The sequence below is a fragment of the Rhinatrema bivittatum genome, chromosome 2, assembly GCF_901001135.1.
Source record: "Rhinatrema bivittatum chromosome 2, aRhiBiv1.1, whole genome shotgun sequence".
NCBI lineage: Eukaryota > Metazoa > Chordata > Amphibia > Gymnophiona > Rhinatrematidae > Rhinatrema > Rhinatrema bivittatum.
Window position 1 is genome coordinate 278,754,905 of NC_042616.1, and position 21,541 is coordinate 278,776,445.

At 43.1% G+C, this 21,541-nt stretch overlaps 1 protein-coding gene across 1 annotated transcript in view; it reads left to right on the forward strand.

Annotated features, from left to right (window-relative positions):
- HECW1 (HECT, C2 and WW domain containing E3 ubiquitin protein ligase 1) overlaps positions 1 to 21,541 on the forward strand; it is a 327,850-nt gene that overhangs the window by 127,156 nt on the left and 179,153 nt on the right. The window contains exons 4-5 of the mRNA XM_029589548.1: positions 5,133 to 5,208; positions 15,073 to 15,242. Of these exons, the coding sequence (XP_029445408.1) occupies positions 5,133 to 5,208; positions 15,073 to 15,242 (246 nt within the window). The remainder of the gene's footprint in view (positions 1 to 5,132; positions 5,209 to 15,072; positions 15,243 to 21,541) is intronic.

Below are 21,541 nucleotides of genomic sequence, written 5' to 3' on the forward strand. Positions count from 1 at the left end.
TAAACTTCTCAGTTAGGGGCCAATGTAATAAAGTGCGCTGTTGAGGGAGCATTTTTTTTTTTTTGCATCAGTTAATATCAGGTTTAAGTAGCACAAAAATGTGTGCTACTTCCTGATTACTATAAATGCAAAAATACCACATTCATATTCAAATTATCATACTAATCAATCATTTTAATGTGCAAATTACATAATACTACCTATGTAAAAAAAAATTAGTTCTGCTTTTAATACTAAATTTTTAATTTCAGCTTTCGAGTGAAATTAAATTTGTAACTCACACCTCTGACCACTGAAGTTTCAATGTTAAAAATCGGAGGATCTCTGCTCCAGTAGTCTGAACCCAAGAGTCCCAGATCTGGGATTCTAGGCCAGACACCCTCTAAAGGTGAAACCCTGGGCCAGAAAGCCTCTGACTCCAGGGTCCTAGGTCCCAAGTCATAAGGTCTCTGACCCGGGAGGCCTGTGATAGAGGTTCTGTGGCCTAGTGATCCCAAGTCTCATATTCTTTGGTCCAGGTGCCCTGGTTCTGGGAGTCAAAGGTCATAGGCTCTGTCACTCTAGGGTCCCCAGTCAGAGGATCTCTGGTGTGGGGGGGTCCTGGGAATTTTCCTCCTGTTTTAATAAACCCACCCTCCCACTGTTCCTAATCTGGCCACTGCTGCAACCGTCCTTAGGATGGGAGCCATGCACTAGGGCAGGAGTGGCAGCTTCCGTCCTTGACAGCCACAAACAGGTCTAGTTCTCAGGATATCCATAATGAATGTTATCCCGGGGTAGTCACCTGGAGTAAGTCCGAGCCTTGGCTGTAGGCCTCCCACACTTCCGTTAGCAGTTCCACTCTGCAGGATTCTCCAGCAACAGTGTTTTTGGGTCCAGGCAGGGAAGACAACTGTGTGGCTTAGCAAATAGTCCACCTTGGTAAAGCTCCATCTATAGCCGTCTTCCCGGGGCTCAGCTCTGGGGGAAAAAAAGGGCCACCAAATCAATAGTAACACAAAAGACTTGTTGAGTGTAAATTCCCCTTGCAATCATCCTTTGAGGGAATGTTTCTCCTTGTCTGAAAATACCACCGCAGCAAATGCTCCCTAATCCATAGGTCTGTAGCTCTGTTCACAGTCTTGCACCTGTTTATGCTTTTCTTTTTAACAAACAAAAAAGAAACCTCTCGCAAATAAACCTAAGTTTAAGCTCACACGAGTCACAGGGAGTGTTATGCCTGTCGGTCGCAGACGGCTGCAACCGCTGTTGCTCACCTCTTTTTACACTTCCCTGACTCCATGGGGTAGATTGGCAGCCTCCGCCAGCTGCCGATGTCCTGCCTACCGCTCCCAGGCCTCCCAGGGTGGCACGGACGCTGCCGACCGCCATCTTGCCATCAGGATCCTCTAGGCGCACGCATGGGCCAGTCTTAATCATGTCATGGCGGGAACCTTGGGGGCGTCCCCTCCTGATGATGTCATCCCTCCAGGATATTTAAACCAGCTGGTCCTGCTTATGGACGACTTGGCAAAGAGATCCATCCTTACTAATTCCGCCTCGATCTCAGAGGACCTGCGTTCCAGTTCCTGTTCCAACGTGGATGTCTCAGGTACCCGCTCCTCGGGGGGTCCTCTTTCCGTCTTTGGCTATCTGCTTCTCGGAGGGCCTGACGCCTGGGACTCTGACTGCCCCACTCATGAGTACCCCACACTGTGGACCACTTCCTGTTCTACCGAGGACCTCCCTGGTGTACCCCGTTCCGCGGGTCACTACCATCTCTATGGAGGGCTCTCTCGGACATTCCCTGATCTGTGAGTCTGTACCAACTCTACTGTGGACCTCACTGGTGTTCTCTGCTCTATGGACTGCTATCATCTCTACCGAGGACCCTGACCAGTGCACCCCGCTCTGCGGGTGATTACTATCTCTACTAAGGACCTCATCAGCGCACCCTACTCTGCGGACTGCTATCATCTCTACTGAGGACCCTCTCCGGTGTACCCCACTCTGCGGGCCACTACTATCTCTACCTTGGACCCCTTCGGTATACTCCACTCCACAGATCACCATCGTCTCTACTGAAGACCTCATGAGTATACTCCGCTCTGCAGACCATTACCAACTCTATGGAGGTACTCCCTCTGGGTATCCCCCATTCCACCGACCCTGTGTCTCTGGGTCTGTGAGACCTCCTCTCTGGCACCCCCCACTCCATGGGTAGTGCTTCTATCTCTTTAATAAAGACTCTAGACTGTTACTGTGTCTGACGTCACTGAGACCTCGCCTCCCGATGGTGAAGCTCATGGGGCTCCTCCCTGTGGGTGGTACCATCTCTCACCTCAGCCCAGGGCCCACATACTAACTAAATCCTAACAGGGAAAAAAGATTTTAAAAAGTCTACGCACCAAGACACCTTTAGACTCACCTCTACTCTTCACCATTGTGCTTTCAGGCAACAATATTCCCTGTCCTCAAAACAATGCAAAGCTAAAAATTAGTCAAAGTATCCTATCCTTAGTTCATGTCCGTCCCCGTCTGGGTTTCTGTCTCTGGACAGTCCACCTCCATGTCCTCTTCCCTTTCTGTGGGGCTGGGTGTCAATTTACAATCCTCAACATCACCGTCTACTCCCTCCTCTCTACCAAGGGGCTCACCTGTGTGTGTCCAATCCCCCAGGATCACCCCCCCAAGTGAATGGCTAGCCCTCTCGCCCCCTTCCCATTGGTCTCTCAGAGGCTCTAAGAGCCTGGGAAATGTAGTTTTCTTCCCGGCTCTCTGAGGCTTTTGCTGTCTGGGTTTGCTTCTGGCTCTCCCTGGAGTAATCCAGTCCAGGTTTTCCCTGCTTGGCAAACAGTGAACCTCATCACAATATGCATGAGATAGATTTGTATACCATGGATGCAGTGCATGCAAATCTATCTCATGCATATTCAGTTTGGCTATCCTGAAAACAAGACCTGCTTGTGGTTCTTGAGGACCTTACATTGTGGGCTCTAAATTCAACTGCCAGGGGTCACTCTTAGTGATGACCAGGACTCCCTCTTCCCTTCCCAGTGGCTGTGAACTGATTTTTAACTTCAGTGGTTCAAAGTATGAGTTAAGTTTTACTTCACCTCTAACGCTGAAATTAAAAATTCAGCATTAACATTTAACACTGAATTTTTTGCTTTATTAGCTTTTTAGTATACTTTCTTTCTTTAGTATACATTGTTTAACTACTGTGCGCTAAGTATACTGTTCATATATTATCTTGGTATTACAGCTAATTTGTAACACTGTAGTTAAGATGTGCTCTAATTTTGAGCGCAGAGTTTGACAGACTGACTTTATTATATTTGCCTGCTGTAGGTAGTTGATACTTGCATAGGAAATGGATAGCACCGCAGTCCAGCGGTATTCCAATAAACTCAGTCTCAGAAGTAGATGGTCTCACCCGGATGTAGCAAAGGTTGGTAGTGTTCCGCAGAGCGGGATAAGCCAAACCTGACAGGTGGAAATGGAGAGATGGAGCATAGAGATGGAGCAGTTAAGAGATAGATCCTCCAAACCAACCTAGTTTAATAGCCTTCACTTCCCCCACTTATTTCCAACCATTAAAATACCGCAGATCTGCCTATTTATCTTTATTTTAGAACTTACACGGCATCCATAGTAGTAGAGCGTGCCGGATAACATAAAAACGCATACATCTCAGGTTCACGCCCCACAATGCCCATGCCTCGCCCATACCATGCTCACACCCTGCACCTTTTTGAAAAATTCTGAAATCTGCGCACTGCAGCATTTACATGCTTATTTGGGCAATTTTTAAATCAGCTTTGCGTGCACAAGCCTGACATATTTGCGCATCCTCTAATTAATGCATGTGTAAGGCTTTTAGAATTCACCTTTTTATTTTCATTTAGAAACATTTGGCTTTACAGCATTGTGATCCTTATTTGGAATATACTGATGATGGACCACAACCTTAGACATAGAGGTCCATATTTGGTAGGCTGGTTAAACGTGAGCTTACATTCACAGTTTATGCTTTCAACGCTGCCTCTGTCAGAGCAGCACTGGAGGTGCCGGGAGCGGGTCAGAGGTTACCTTGCTCCTGGTGGTGAAGACAAAGGTATCCACAGGGATGGGGTGCAGGAGCTACCCTTTTTTCTTGTGGGTGTGTGGGAAGGGGGGGAGGTAGGCTGAGCTCCTTTTAAAGATTGAATATGGACGGGGCCCAGCTTCCAAAGTATGTACAGTTGGGGTGCATGTGATAACCATACCATTACTATTAACTATTTTGAGTTAAACTGAGTAAATAAATGGAAGATTCTCTGCTTGCAGCAAATGTTTACCAGTGATTTGCTGTACTGCCATCATGAAGCTTTAAGTACTCAAATGAATACTATGGTCACAATAGTAATAATAGGATGTAATTCTTCAGGCATTTAGTTTGCACAAGTATTTTGCTCCTCATGTGCCTTACGTACAGTATTTTTATGGTGCCTTTACATTTTGGTTCTCTATTTGTGAATCTTTCATAATCCCTGTAGCCGCAGGACTCATTCCCTCAGTCTTACCAAAGCTGGTTTTTGGGCAGTCACATTGCACCTTTTATTATGACACATTCTTATTTCCAGGATCTCTGTTGGCGGGAACACCTTATAAAAGACCAAAAAAAAAAAGATGTATGCATGAGCTTTTGAGACCTCGCAGGCTTCTTGTTCATACGTCTTATTGCCAGAACTAATTAGAACCTTATCCCCTTTACATAAGGGTCAAATCCCACCTATTTCTGATATAGAGACAATACAGGTATGCTAGAGAATAAGAAATAGACTGTGTATTCTTCTGTGTTAAGTACTGAACTAATATTATGCTGTTGTCTGCAGCTGTAAGTGGATATAGATGTGCAGTTCATATTGACGCTTCTGCAGTATTAAAAGACTACAGACTTCTCACGTATAAACTGTTGTTTCTCAGATAAGGCAGCTCCCCCAGTCTTTTCTGGTAAAAGCATCAGCCTAATAAAAGCTTGTTTTGATCAATACTGAAGTTGTCTAAATGCAGGCCTGTAATTGATTGCTACTGACTGTAGCTTCAGGAATGAGAGCCATTAAGCAGTTTTGGAAGGGCTTAACATCCTTCTCTCTTCCTGCTTCTTGTAGATTTTCAAGAACATCAACAATGAAGAAACGGCCCAGGGACAAGGAAGTCGGAGGTTGATCAGCTTTTCTCTGTCAGGTACGGGTCCCCGCTCTTACTGGTAAAGCTTAACAGGTTTAGAAGCTGGGACTGGAGAAATGTCAATGCTGCATCAGTACTATCACAGCAAACAAGTCTGTTTCCAGGAAGAGAATCGCAGGTTCGTGCCCTTATTATAGAGTTTTTCCGAGGGCGATCCAGTGAAGATACTGCCATAACCTTGTCTTTGAGCGTGATGACTGGTGCCGCCCTGGATTCCCACTTCCTCTTCACACCTGTTACAAGCTTAAGAGCTGCACAGCTGTACACATCGAAAGCAAATGAAAGCACTTTTGCTGCATTTTGGTTTCCTGTTCTGTTCTTTGAATTGCAAGGGAGACCAGAGCACTTACTTTGAACATGGTCCTACCTCTCCCAAAGTAACCGATGCTGGACGCGTTTCGATTAACTGCCTCTTCAGAGGTCCATCTTCCTATGCCGCTGCAATTCCCAGAAGCTCTCTGAATGTGCTGTGGAATTGCAGCGGTAGAGGAATATAGACCCCTGAAGAAATAGTTAATCAAAATGCAGCAGCGTCGGCTACTTTGGGAGAGGTCGACCATGTTTCAGGTAAGTGCGCTGGTGTCCAGTGTACGCTGTTTTTAAGGGTTACTGATTTATATATTAGGAGTTGACTTTAAAACAGGCTGCTTGCCTTTTTTGTTTTAATTGCATAAAATAAAAAAACAAAGATCAGGGAACGTGTATATATAGATTCTTTTTAACGCTTTACATAAAAATAAACATTTTATTAATCTATCCCTAAAAGTGATAACCTTAAATAATATGCAAAACATTAATTGAAATATATTAATTTCTTATTCAAAAAAGCCATACAAAAAAATTAAACTGATTCAAACCCCCACCTCCCATATAACTTATAATTACTCTACCCCTCCCCCCTCCAATATCCCACATTTAAAATTACCTAACAAAAAATGGAAAATACAGCAGCCCACCCCCCACCCTAACAAACATTTTATAAAATCAAATGATATTAAGCCAACATAAACTTATAGCAAACACACAAACAGAAGAAATATACAATTTCCTGTAATGACTGAGAGGGGATCTATAACAAAATCCTCTTACGGAATAAAATTTCTTTTTATAAATAAAGAACCATGAAAAGTATCAAAGCTGCCGCCTTCAAAAACATGCGGACTTTCACGCAGATGTCACTTCTAGAGCTTGCACTCCTGCTAACACAGCTAATGAAACGACCGACCGGAGGTTCCTTTGAAATCAGCAATCTTCCTGTATTCATACAGCTCATCTATGCATTGCTGTTTCCCTCTCTACACAAAACAAAGACTCTTCACAAAAACTTTCCAAAAAACTCTTCTTCCACTCCCAGAGACATTCCCTGCCAGACTGACGGGTACTCGTCAGAAATATTCCTCTTCTTCTGGTACCAGGCCTAAAAATGGGGAAACATGCAAACTCTCCCGCTTCTCCAAAACTCAAACTCAAAACTACAGAAAAGCACACAGCTTCTCGTGCTTTGCCTGCTTTTATGCCACCTGCTGACCATCCTCACAGGAGGTGCCTACAAGGGATGTCTGCACACTCCTACTTCTTACCTAAGAACCAAGCCTAGGACTTAAGCTGGGGACACCTGGAAAGTGGTGACCTAGACGGTCCCTACATGTCTAATGCAATTATTTATATATAAAAAAAGGAAATGTTGTATCAGATCAAACTTATATTGTAATGCCACTTCCCGAAGAGACTCTGTTCCTCCTGTTCCTCTTGATTAGAGATGTTTTGAGACGGCTCTCCGTCCAGCTATGAGGGATACATTTAACAGAGAATATGTACAATTTGAATGAACACTGTGACTGTACATCTAGCTCCTGATGAAGCAGCTGGTGCTACGAAACTTCGGCCGTATGTTGAGCTTTTTTTGCATTACCCTTGAAAAAAGACTGTAATATAAAACACTATTTAAAAATTGAAAAATTGAAAAGAAGAGAAAAAAAGAGTAAGGGAGAACAAAAAGACTGACTGCCACAGATGATTAGAGGTCCGGGCGGCTCCCTTTTGAATACACAGAGATCACGCTGTCAGGCTTGATGATGCGGCCATATATATTTAAAAAGCAAGTTTAAAAAGAAAATTCTTTGGGAAGTGGCATTACAATATAAGTTTGATCTGATACAACATTTCCTTTTTTTATATATTACTTATTTCGTGGAAATTGTTCTGGTTCTTCTTTTTTGGTAATGCAATTATTTTCCAGAAAACTGAAGAAAGATGCTTGCCCTCAGGGTGACAGCTTATTGACACTTTATTTATTTATTTATTTATTTCAGAGCTTTTATATACCGAGGTTTAGCAGTTAGCCTTCACCCCGGTTTACAGTAAAACAAATTATTACATTGAACAGGACATGGAACATAAAGTGGCAGAGATTACATCAAAACTGTTAGGAGAATACCATAGAACAAATCTTAAACACTTGAACAAAGTCACGTTGTGATTAACTAAACTTTAACGGCAACAAGAACTGGGAAACGGGTTTCTAGAAAAAAAACAGGACTAGAGCAAAGCAATATGAGAGATAAGGTGGTAGGACGGGGGGGGGGTAAGAAGGGGATGGGGTGGGGAGGTGGGGTATGGGAGGATCGGAAGGCGGGAGAAATGGATCGCTGCATTATACAGGTGGCATGTTAGGAGATCGAGAGGAGAAGAGCGGTGATGGGGGGGGGAGGGCATTAGGAGCTCTTAGTGTGTTCATCCTGTATGGGAGTTGCTGGTAGAAGGGTTATGATGTTTAGCCCACGCCATCTTTGAATGTTTGGCTAAATAACCAGGTTTTCAGTTCTTTTTTGAAGGATTTGCTGTCGATTATTGAGCTTAGGTATTGTGGTAAGGAGTTCCATATGATTGGACCTGCAATTGAGAAGGCTCTGTTTCTCGTGCTCGTGAGCTTCGCCAATGGAAGTGAGGGTATGTCCAAGAGTAATTTGCTGGTAGTTCTGGTGTATCGCTGAGGTTTGTGTTGATGGATCATGTTTTTGAGTGTGGTGTTCTCCGTTTTGTATAAGGCATTGTGCACTATAGTAAGGGTTTTGAATTCGATTCTCTGTTCGATTGGGAGCCAATGAAGATTTTTTAAGATAGGGGTGATGTGTTCCGATTTTTTTTTTGCCAGTTAGGACTCTGGCTGCGGCATTTTGCAGCAGTTGGAGTGGTTTTAGGGTAGATTTGGGAAGACCTAACAGGAGCGAGTTGCAGTAGTCAAGGCTGTTGAAAATCAGTGATTGCAGTACTGTTTGGAATTCCTGATGGTGGAGAAGAGGTTTTAGATGTTTTAGGACGTGCAGTTTGTAGAATCTTTCTTTGGTTTTGGTTGCGATGTTCTTTTTTAATTTGAGATCTTTGTCAATCCATATGCCGAGGTTTTTTGTATCATTTTTTATCGGGATGTTAATGTTGTCGATTATAAGGGAGTGTGTATTGATAGTTTGTTCTGATACATTTCTTCCTATGAGGATGCATTCTGTTTTATTCATGTTTAGGCACAGTTTTAGTTGGTTTAGCATGTTTCTAATTGATGTTAGGTGGTTTGCTGTGGTGGAGAGTGCCTCTTCTAGTGTGTTGGAAATTGGGATGATGAACTGGATGTCATCGGCATACATATACTTATACATATACATATACTTAGCTAGAAAGACTATACACTAACTGCACAGCTTTAGAAAAATCAGGAAATACTGATATTTTATGTCCCCACAGTAGCACACTTTTAAATTTGAAGTAAAGTCTCAAAATCCAATTACAATCCAACTCAAGGGCAAAAGTAACCAGAAGTGTAACCTTAGGTGCTTCTGATGCTTGTGAGTTCCCCAGAAAACCAGTCAGATTCAGCCTATCAGCAGCAATATCACTAACGCTTCTATTAGATGTTGATTGCCCCCATGCTGGAATGAAGAATGCTTGAGAGATAGGTGGCATGACTTTCCAAAGGTAACGCTTAACCATATCCAATGGTGAAATCAAGGGAGACTTAAGAAAATTTAAGAATTGATAGATTTAAAGGTTGATTCTGATTTTCTAAAATTTCCATCTTGCAGTCCATCATTTATCTCTAATCAGATCTGCATTCCCAGTCTTCAAGGCAATTATTTGCTGTCCCTTCTGACCCAGCCTCTCACTATGATTCAGCTGAGATCCTCCATGAGAATTAACTTTGGATTTGAAGCAGTGAAAAACCTCTCAAAGCTATATCTGCTCTAGATGACAAAGACTGTTCCATGGACATATGAGCGAGTCCAAAGTCACTACAGCTGGCTTAACTAACCCCATATTCCTCTTGCCTAGGCCTTGATCCACAAACTCTGTTTAGGTAGCCCCTAGATTCCCTGGGTGTAATTGACGCTGACTCACCAACCCTTTCACAAATTCAATAATCTAATCTCACCAGGGAGAGAATTTCTCACTGTGTCCATCCCTCCTCTGAGAATTGCTGCAGCCACTTGGGATGTGCATTTGTTTAAAACAAATGGGCAAAACAAGATGAATAAGGCTGAGTTCTTTCATTCGTGATGTCTGGAAACAGATTTGGCCTAGGCCTAGGCCTGAGGCCAGGGCCTCACCTTGGAAATAGGCTGAGGCCCAAAGCAGGGGCCACAGCCTAGGCTCTAGCGTGATGCTGGGGCCTCGTCCAACTGTCCCGTGTCCCCCCCCCACCCCCACAAACAAACTCACCCAATCTGTCAGGTTTCCGCGGAGCCTGGACCCAGGTTTGATGCTGCCTGAAGCTTGGGCCCAGGTCCCAATGCCGGGTCCTTGGTGCAAACCCAAGCCTGATACTTGGGCCTGGCCTGGAGGCTGGGTCCCAACAACGGGGCCTCAGCATGGACCCAGGCACAATGCCAGAGCCTGGCCCAGAGGCTGGGTCCTGATACCTGGGCCTCAGGCTAGGCTGGAGCCTGGACCTAGGCCCGATGCTGTGACCCAGCCCAGAAGCCAGGTTCTTTCTTCTGGGGTCTTGCTGGAGTTAACTAACTCTAGTGCATTCATCCCAGTGAAAAATACCATTTTGACTTGCACCAATGTACGGCAATACTGTACATCAAAATAGCCCACTCCACTGGGGTGAATGCCCCGGAGTTAACTGGGTGTCAGAAGAAAGAAAGAGGACGAGGACGTCGCTCGAAGAGCTGTGAAGCCTATGCTATGGGCCTGGGCCTGACCCTAGGTCAAGGCCCACATGTCGTTCACAGCATCTGTTCTGGGTCTGAGCTCAGGCTTAGGCCAAGGCTCAGACATTTTGACCCGGCCTCCGAGCCGGATTGCGGTGTTGGGCATGGGTCCGGGATCCATACTAGGCTGAGGCCCCGGCTTCGAAACCCAGCCTCTGGGCCAGACCATGGCATCGGGCTTGGGTCTGGGTTCTAGCCTAGGCGTCAGCCTTGAGTAGGCCGAGGCTGAGGTTTGGAGACCTACCACAGCCACGGCCTACGTAAAGTTGAGGCTTCAGCCTGTGCCTAGGCCTCACTGGCGGATCCCCATCAGACGGGGTAGGTGGGAGGAATGAATGGTAGGACACATTTTCATTTTTTGGCCATTTTGGGGTTTATTTGTTTTTTTTAAATATTTGATTCTTTTTTTTTTTTTTTACATACATGAAATGAATCAAACTTTGCATGAACCAAAATTTGTGGGGGGAAAAAAACCTCAAGAAAATGAACTGAAAAACAAAAATAGTTTTTTCCCTGCACATCCCTAGCAGCCACAGCCTCTGCATCTGTAGCAGCTACAGCTGAACCAGTGCTAAGCTGATTTCCTGGGCAGAGTGGTGATTCATGATGCTCCAGGCTCAGCAACGCCTTGTGATCAGATGGGGCAGCCTTGCCAGTGCTATGCTCCTTTCTGGAGCAAATCCTCCCACAGACAGTGACATGGAGCCATCCAGCATTGCCTGACTTTGCTGAGGGGATTCCACCGAACTCGGAGGGTAGGTTCGGGTCTTCTCCTTCTGCATAACCATGATTGAACATGGCAAACAATGGCATGCTCTCATGTGACACAACAGCAGATATGGTACCATCACCATCTTAGGTCCCCCTCTCAAATAAATAATGTTATAAAAAAAAATTGGCATTTACCAAAAGAAAATAATAACTAAACCAAGCCTTCAATGATGGTTTTAGTCTACAAACATGAACCTCAGAAAGACAAAGGAATGTAACTAGATAGTTAGTTTCATCTTGGAAAGATCGTGTACTATGCAACACTGTACAGCAGCATTATGGGCCCACTGAGGAATGTCTGATTTAGCACACAGTAAGCTGTTTTCAGTTGATTGGACCATGCTGAAAATATGGCTTACACGGTGACAGATTAAGTGTGCTGTATTGTAGCTAGATTTTCTTTGAAGCGATGATAAAAGACAAGGTCGTCTTTTAATCCTTCCCAGAGTTCCTAAATTAAAATCTGAAGCAAGAGGAAACTTATTAATGTAAAAGCCAAATCAGTACTAATAAGTAATTAGGGTGTGCTTTCATAAATTGGTAATTAATAGCCACTTGATGCAAAAACTTGGAGCTAGTTAGCAAGTAACATAGTTCTGAAAAATGTGTCTTCACTTTTGCCAGACTAATTTTCCCTTAAAATATTATATGGCACTAAAGACGTTTTCTGTTTAATTCATTGCATTTTTATGGTAGAGAAATCAGATTGCCTTTCCAGGTCTCCTGCTTCAGACCTTGTTTATGAATAGTAGACAATTTATTTGATTAACTAAAGTTACAATGAGCGATGTGTTGATTTCTGACAGCCCCTGTGCCAGCTGACACCCTCTGTACACAGGAACATGGACATAATACTAAATATAGTAGTGAAACAGGTACTTCCATTTGTTTTGGGGAAAATGAACAGTTTCACAGAATTCAGGGATCAGGACCAAATACTGTCATGGTGGCAAAAATTAGTTGTTCTCTCAGCTCAAAAACATCCAGCCAGATCTTCTGCTGCGATACGATAAGCAATACTGGCATGGTCAAAGGGGTCAGTTTGTCACTGCCCACATAAATCTGATGGCAAATAAGTGCATGAATTACACCAGTTTTTCACACATAGGTTGGCTTTGAAAAATTCTCCCATCAAAGTTTGCCCAAATACAATTATACTTGCTATTCAGGCCGATCTAATAAAGCGGTGCAGAAGACGTGTGCTCAATGTTGAGCCACCTCTCCTGGGCATGGAATTGAATATTTAAACGAGGGGTCACGCTACCAAGGAAGCGCCAGGGACAATTGTGCGCCCCTAGCGCTCCCAGGAAAGTGCGGCTATCAGCAGGTTAGGAAAACAGACGCTCAGTTTTACAAGCATCCCTTTTCCTAACCTGACTGCCGGCACACTTTAAAAAAATTTTTTTTTTTACTTTCTGTCCTTTTTGTTCCTCCGACTTAATATCGCCATGGTATTATGTCGGAAGAAGTACAGAAAAGCAATATTTTCTGCTTTTCTGGACAACGTTTTGGGCCGCTCAGAAATTAACCCCTGTTCTGGGCAGGCATTAATTTCTGAGGGTAAAAATATGCGGGTCCGGTGCACTTTTTTTTTTGATTGAATGAGAATAACTAATAGCCTCAACATGCATTTGCATGTGATGAGTGCTATTAGTTTCATGGGGAGGGGGTGGATGCGCATTTTGGACGCGCTAATCCCCTTATGGAATAAGAGTTTGTGGACGCGTGTCCAAAACCCACGTCCAACCGCGGGTTAAACAGTGTGCTCGGCTGAGCTCACTGTACTGGATCGGCCTGACTGTGCACAGGAAATGTTTTAGGGGAAATTGATGCACGTGCTTTTGAAAAAATGGAAAAGTATGCATTTAAGTGCAAATCCCCCTCCCAGGAATGCCTCCACTTCGTCCAAGAAAACTCAAGTGCATGTACGGGACATCCATATGTCAGTTTAGCCACATATCAGGTCTGCAAGTTTACAACAGCCCATTTCCATAGCTAAAGCACCATTTTACCCAGGGAATGTCACTTTGAAAATCGCCCCCCCCCCCCCCCCCTGCACAGTGACGACAACCATGTCAACACCGCTTGTAAAATCCTTGATTGACAAGACTCTAAAACAGTGGCTCCCAAACCTGTCCCATTGACCCCATGGCCAGTCGGTTTTTCAGTATATCCTTGATGAATACTGATGAGCTATATTTGCATACATTGAAGATGCAGTGTGTGTACACACACACACACACACACACACACATCACACACATACATAATTTACCTCATGTATATTCATGGAGGTTGCTATTCAAAGGATTTGTCCTACTAACTTTCATCGTTAGCAATACAAAACACAAGATTTGAATATTTCCTTCTGCTCCCTAGCTAAATTGCGTCCAGGACAAGGCACCGCCAGGACAGAATCTACTCAGATAAAAAGAAGCAGCACTGGGAGTTATTCCCGAGCTGCGGTTTCACCTTGTCCAGGAAGCGCTAATATTCACAGCGCTCCCTGGCAAAGTTAGCAAGGTAAGTCCAGTTGGATAAATAATTGCCCTAAAATTATTCAGATAACTTTAGCTAGGAATACTCCGTGAAACAATTATCCAGGTAAGTTCTGCTGCTAACCTAGCCTGGATAATTTTCTCAATTGTTAGACTACTGCATACAGACCTCATTGTGGGTATCCCTGAAAACCCATCTGGTTGCGAGGTCAAGTGGGCAGGTTTGGGAACTCCTGCTGTAAGAGATACTCGTGGCCATAAATAAATATAATATCTTTAGTTCTCCATTCAATATGTACTAGGCATCATTCATCAGTTCACTTTCCATATGATCAGTATTGGGTAGGTAATGATTTGATTTGTTGTGATTGCTTGTATACTGCTTCACAAATAAGTTTGTAAAAGTGGTATATATACAAGCAAGCCAATAGTGGTTCTGGAATGCCACAAACAGGTCTGGTCTTCAGGAAATCCTTAATGAATATGCATGAGATAGATTTGCACAGAGTGCAGATAGTACATGCCAATATACCTCATGCATATTCATTGTGAATATCCTGAAAAACAGACTGTTGGTGGCACTCCAGGATTGGAGTTGCTTACCCCATATCAAAATATTTGTATGGATATAGAGGTTAACAAACAAAACAGTATAAGACATTATCTCTTTTTATTAGACTAATAATAGCATTCTTGACTAGCTTTCGAAGTTAACATTCCTTTACTCAGATTCAGACTACCATGCAGAAAACCTGAGTTCAATTCCCAGGTCGGGTTTTCCACTCCCTGGCCCAGCCAGAGACTAGAGATGCTGCATAGGCAACATTCACAATCTCTAAGGGAAAGAGAATCCTAGTCATTGTGAAACTCTGACACCTAGTGGCCAGATTTGGAGCCCAGGATTGCAGGGTTCTGAGAGGAACCCTGTTGCATGGCCCCCAGACCAGCACTGTCATTATAATGATTGTGCTAATTGAGTTGGGGTGGATATTAAATAGGAGGAAAAGATCCCCAGGTAGTTGCAAATGAAGGGCTCCCAGCATTGGGTCTCAGACCTGACGCCAACTGAGCAGGAAGCCCAAAGGAGCAAATGGAAACTACTGTGCCAAACAAAAAAAATAAAAAGATTCATACCTTATCTGCTTATCACTAAATGGTAGATTCTTGTTTGAGTTCAGAATCTAATTCAAAGTGCTGGTGTATCACCCGTTCATTTTCCAGGAAGAGATAAGCGAGGTGGCACAGTATCTCGGCCTTTTTGATGAGATGGGTTGCCTCTTCTCGCTGTGCTCTCTCTCTCTCTTTGTTCAGATGTCACCATTTCTTTTGTCTGTGCAGCTGAGCGTATGATAGAGTTGCTAACTTGCATGTTCCGATCTTTTTAGACTTCCAGGCTCTAGGGCTGAAGAAAGGAATGTTCTTCAATCCGGACCCCTACCTGAAGATATCCATCCAGCCTGGAAAGCACACTATTTTCCCAGCCTTGCCTCACCACGGACAAGAGAAGAGATCTAAGATCATATGTAACACCGTCAACCCCGTCTGGAAAAGAGAGGTATGGTAAGGTGCTACAGTAGGTATTTACACACAAGCAATAAAGAGGCCAATACTCAGTGGACAAGTTATTCAGCTAAGGTAAGCCGGATAACTTGTCCTGGATATTCAGGGGGATCAACAATGTGTCCCTGATTATCCCTGATTAAAATTATCCAGCTAACGGTAGCCGGATAACTTTAAACATAACCGGATATTCTTTTGAATATGCTCGGTTATGTATAAAGTTACTCAGCTACAATTAGCCGGATAAGTTTACACATATTAGGCTATAGTCAAAAAAACATAAGTTAACTGGCGAGTACTGTTAAAAAAAAAAAGAATTGATCGTGGGCCTATAGGCCCAAACCGTACCCCCTCCTCCTCCCTTCAATGAGAGCTCCTAACAACCTGGCACCCCCTCCCCAAGCAGCCACATCTTAATTTTAAAAAAGATAAGAGGGCCCAGGAGCTGGTGGTGATTGCATCCCTTCCCCCAAACTCCCACTCCCAGTTCCTGGCTTTTTGAAAAAATATTTGTTTCTCCAGGGCTATCCCATCCCCCACCCCACCCCGTACCTTAAAATGGATTGTCGATGTTGCCCAGATTGCAGCAGCATCCTGTCATGACCCAGACCCAGTGTGTCTGCACTGCCATTGAGAGGCTACAGTGCTATATATACCCAATATTTGGCTCGGTTAGCTGGATATCTTTGCCCCTCCCTGGAAAGCCCCCAGACATATCCCTTTTGTATCTGACCAAATTGTAGCCGGATAAGTGGCTGAATAAGTTACATTTTCCGTATCTAAATGACTTTTGAATATGAATCTCGAAAGGCCTATTCTGACTCTCAAAATCTTCCCTTTTTCCGTGGCTTATATTCATTCAGTTCTTCCATGGGCATGATCGAAACTAAATAAAATTGTACGGATTCAGTTCAGACAGAGTCACCAAGGTTCAAAGACACAGATAAATTGTGACTCCTGAAACTGAACTCGGCTGCAGTCGCAGATTATTTCCCGTCCTCCCTAGAGCAGGAGAGCAATGCTCAAGACTCATTCATTCTGTTCTATTTTCTTTTAATTAACCTCGTCATAGGGTAGTTCAGCAATGCGTGAGGATACCAAGTCAGACTGTGTGCCTTTAGGAGTGATCCTGACCTAACAACAGAATTATTAACCAGGTGACATGTGAGACAGGGAATAAAGAGGCTATTACAAGATACAGAACTGGACCATTCTGTTATCCTGTGCAACGCTTATTTAAAAACTTTAGGGGGCTATTTTCAAAGGGATTTTCATGGTTATATGGGGGAAAAAACCTTTTGAAATTTCTACCCCCTTCCCCCCAGTGTGTGAAAAAAGGGCAAGTCAAGATTAGGGAGGGCAGAGTAATGTATGTGCAGGAATTTCATTTTGAAACCCCAGTGTATTCATTACCCCTTCTTTTTCCACCTGCAAAGTAGGCGAAGTTAAGGATTCCCGTGACACCAGCCTGCCACGTGATTTTTAAAGGGAAACTCAATGGGAGTTGAAAATTGACTTGCAGGCCCATGGATGCGAACTACCCAGTGGGTCTACAAGCACCGACGGGAATAAAGAAAATTGCCCACTTGAAGAAGCAGTTCCAGCCACCTTCTGCAGCTGTCACCACCCCCTTCTCCCCACTATCCTGCTGTCACCGCCACACTCATCCCACACCCCTGCCAAGCCTCCCTGCTGCTGCCACAGCCCAGTCACTCAGTTCTGTTTAACACATCAGGGTTGAGCAGCACCAATCAATATTTTGGTTTCATACGAATATGTTGTCGGCACTGCTCAGCCCCGGCTTACTGAATAGAGCAGTGCAGCAGCAGGACTGATCAGCAGTGGATGCTGCACTGACGGCAGGAAGAATCAGCAACAGCAGCTGAGGGGATAACAGTAGAGAAAATGCATGTAAGGAAAGGCTGGAGTGGAGACACGATGGGGGAGTGCCAATACATGATGGGAGGGAAGGACACGGATAGTTGGGGGAACCGAGGTGAAAGATATTTGAACGTTCAGAAGGTGGAGTGACGGGGGGAGGGGGGAAAAGAGGAGAGACTCAGGAAAGAAAGATTAGGAGAGAGAATGTCAGGAGGAACCAGGAGAGGGTGATAAGTAGGAGAGGGAGGAGGAGTAGAGACAGGCAGGAGAGAAGCAGTAGTATGTGAGAAAGAGAGAGAGAGCAGAATACAATGAAAATTAAAAGAAACATTAAAAGGGGTAAGGAAAGAAATATTAAGAAATAAAAAAATTTAGCCCTACACAAATTTAAAAATGTGAAAACTGTTTCTTTTTTAAATAAATCTTGGATCCCTCTGAGCATTGTCCTCATGATATACCACCGCAATAAGAACACTTTTCTATACACATGGTGCTGTAAGATTGTAGTCTTGAGGGCATCCTAGATCATAGTTTTATCCAAAGCATTGACGGGCATTGAAAAGAAAAACTAGGTAGCATTACATTGAATTCTTTGGTACAACATAAATTCCAAGTTTCAGAAAATGAGAGAGAACATTATGTGGTATCTAGCTATAGAATATAAATAAAGCAAACAACAGCCTTATTCCCCCTCTCTGATGAAGACAAATGCAGTTGATTTTTGGAGGTGTTTTACTGTGTCTTTCAAACAGTGATAGCAGTTGAACTTTTGGAGAGATTTAATTTGTACCAATGAGAGTTGCTTAAACTGCTTGTTGGTTACTGTACAGTAGCTGGGGTGCAATGAGGAAGTGACAGCTCTGAAGGTGAGAACAAAGAACTGCAAGATAGTTATGGGGGTTTTTAAATAGGGGAATTTTCCTAAACCTTTGCAGGATGGAATCACTGTGAAATTGGAGGATGTAATAATAACTCAGATTGACGGCTAAAGAATAATAACAAATCACCAGGATTGGATGGTATTCACCCCAGAGTTCTGATGGAACTCAGAAATTAAATTGCAGACATGTTTCTAATGATTTGCAGCCTATCATTTAAAACAGCCATGGTATCAGAAGACTGGATGGTAGCCAGTGTGATGGCAATTTTTAAAAAGGGCTCCAGAGGTGATTCAGGAAACTATAGACCAGTGATGAGCCTGACGTCCGTGATGGGCAAAATGGTTGCACCTAGTTTTAAAAACAAAATTATTGAGCACATAAATAGATATGGTTTAATGGGTGAGAGTCAATGTGGCTTTTTGCAAAGGGAAGTCTTGCCTTACCAATTTAATAGCTTTTTTGGAGGGTGTAAATAAGGCCGCAGACCAAGGCGAGCCAGTTGATTCAGTGCATTTGGATTTTCAGGAGGCATTTGACAAAGTCCCTCATGAGACACTCCTCAGGAAATTAGGAGGTCATGGGGGTGGAGGCCGTGCCCTGTTGTGGATTGGTAAATGGATAAAAGACAGGAATCAGAGGGCAGGACTAAATGTTCAGTTTTCCAAATGGAGAAAGGTCATTAGTTGGAGTGCCCCAGGGTCTGTATTGGGATCTGTGCTATTTATTAGATTCATAAATGATCTGCTGAAAGGAATAATGAGTGAGGTGATCAGATTTGCAGATGACATCATTTTTTTGAGTTGTTAAAACAACAGCAGATTGAGAAAAATGGCACAAGGAACTTGTGAGACTAGGAGACTAGGCTTCTAAATGGCAGACGCAATTTAATGTGGACAAATACAAAGTAGTGCACACAGGGAAAAATAATTCCAACTACAAGTACACAGTGCTGGGTTCTGTGTTAGGAGTCACCTCCCAGGAAAAGGACTTTGACTCCTTTGGACAATACCTTGAGATCTTCAACTCAGTGTGCGGCAGTGGTCAAAAAGGCAAATATAATGTTAGGATTTATTTGGAAAGGAATAGAAAACAAATTAAGAAAATCATAATGCCCTTGTATAGATCCCTGGTGTGACTGCACCTTGAGTATCGTGTGCAGTTCTGGTCGCCCCCATCTCAAAAAAGACATGATGGACATAGAAAAGGTACAGAGAAAGGCAACAAAAATGATAAAGAGAATGGAAACAATCCTTTATGGAGCAAGATTAAAGAGATTAAGGATCTTTAGCTTGGAAAAGAGAAGACTGAGAGGGATATAATTAAACTGAATAAATTCATGATTTAAGTAGAATGGGTAAATAGGGAACAGTTATTTATCCATTCAAACAACAATAGGACTAGGGGACACTCCATGAAACTAGCAACTGGCAGATTTAAAACAAATGGTAGGAAGTATTTTTTCACACAGCACACAATCAAGCCATGAAATATTTTGCTAGAGGATGTGGACAAGATGACTAACACAGTGGAATTCAAAAGAGGATTGGACCAGTTCCTGAAGGAAAAGTTTATAAACAGTTATTAGCCAGGTAAACTTGAGAAAGGCAGCGCTTATCCTCAGATCAACTACTGGGAATCTGCTGGGTACATGTGACCCAGTCTGTCCACTGTTAGAGACAGGAAGGTGGGCTCAATGATCCTTGGTCTAACCCAGCATGGCATTTCTTATGTTGTGTCATTGCTTGAGATGGGTGAGGAGAAGAGGAGCTGACCTCTGCCCATATTACTTACACAGATCAGAGTACAGATTGAAATCAGAGAGCTCCTGCAATATGCAGGTATAAACAGGCAGTGTGCACTTTATTAGCATACACAATACTGCCACCTAATGACCGGAACCAACATCCGTTTGTCAAGATGAACCCATAATATTCATTAATGCACACAGTTATATAGGTGGAAGTAAACAGGAACTAGAAACCAGTGCACACAGCTCGCATATGGTGACTGAAGCAAGCAGGCATTCTTTTAGCAAAGTACTCCTGTGATTCTAATTTACCAGTCTATCTGATACAAAAGAATATTTTTGCTTTCCTCATTAGTGCACTGTAAAATACTGCTCTGTAGTAATCTCTGAGGATGCTAAAGATAATTTATCAGCAGGGGACTCACATCACGATACCTGATTTATGCTCACAGCTGAAGAAAGAAATTCAGCAATATTTGTCATACACACACCCACACAGCTTATGCCACATGTACCCAAATACATGCCAAGGCTGAGTAGATTGTTCTGCTCAGATTGAGAGCTCACCTTCTTCACCAGCTCCAGGAATCCAACAAAGAAGGACTTCAGTCTTGGGCAATTTGAATTCTGTTGCACTTCCAGGGAAGCAGAATGAGAAGCTCAGAATTCAGTGGGAATGAATGACTTTGACTTTTCCATCTCATAAACCATTATGAGACAGATGTATGTTCCCAATCTGCATGTATGGGACAAATACTTAGTGCATCTGGTTCTATGTAGATGAAGACACATCTGTTTGCTCCATTTCACTGTAATTCTTTAAAGGTTTATTTGATTTAAATTTGATTTGTGTGTTGTTCAGTTCAAACATATAATCACATTTTGTACTATGAATTAACAAATCAGAAGTAGTTAAACACCTTTGTATTCTAAGCCCTTATTAATAATGGTCAGAGTCTTTCTGAGTGCTCCACTTGCACACACCGACATTTTACAAGTGAAGAAAGCAAAATAATCCCTCAATAATAATAATAATACTGTACCTATAATATGAATCCTGAGGGTGTACGGAGAGCAGAAGGAGATCTGGCTGCAGAGTTAACAGCATTTGTAAGTATTGCTCTGTTTGGAAAGTTTCCCCTAGATTCATCATTCTACTATATTTATATATTTATAGCAGAATGATGAGCCAAGGTAAAAAAAAAAAAAGGGGTGGGTCCAATAGTGGGCAGCCGGCCACACAGCACACTATCGCCCCCATAGCGCCATGGGAAAAGTTGGCGTTATTTCTCACGGTGCAACCAGCGATAATGTGAAAAACATTATCTCCCGCAGGGCTGCCGGGAGGTAACTCCGCCCAAATCCCGCCTACACGCCTCTCCTTCCCCTGATTTTAATAATACCGCACACGATACCGGCACATTGCACAATAAAGAATGACCCTATTTGTGACTTCAAGCTTGGGAGAGATTCTTTAAAAAGAAAAAAATGTATGTTCATTTTCAGTGTGAGCTTGATTTAAGCAGGAAAGCTAGGTTCATTTTCAGTGTCTCCCCCACCACCCACCCACCCAATACACATTCTTTGATTTACAGATTGTTATCCCAATTAAGAAAATTTCCCAACAAATGTCAAGCAGGTATTTAGATAAAACAAGGAAATGAACCAGTTCTTATCAATAAATAAACTGTTGACCCTTCCCAAGACATTGCCAAACTAACATAAAATACACCAAGGAAATGTAAAGGATTTAACATTAGATTAATCAGCCTTAGCAACCTTAAT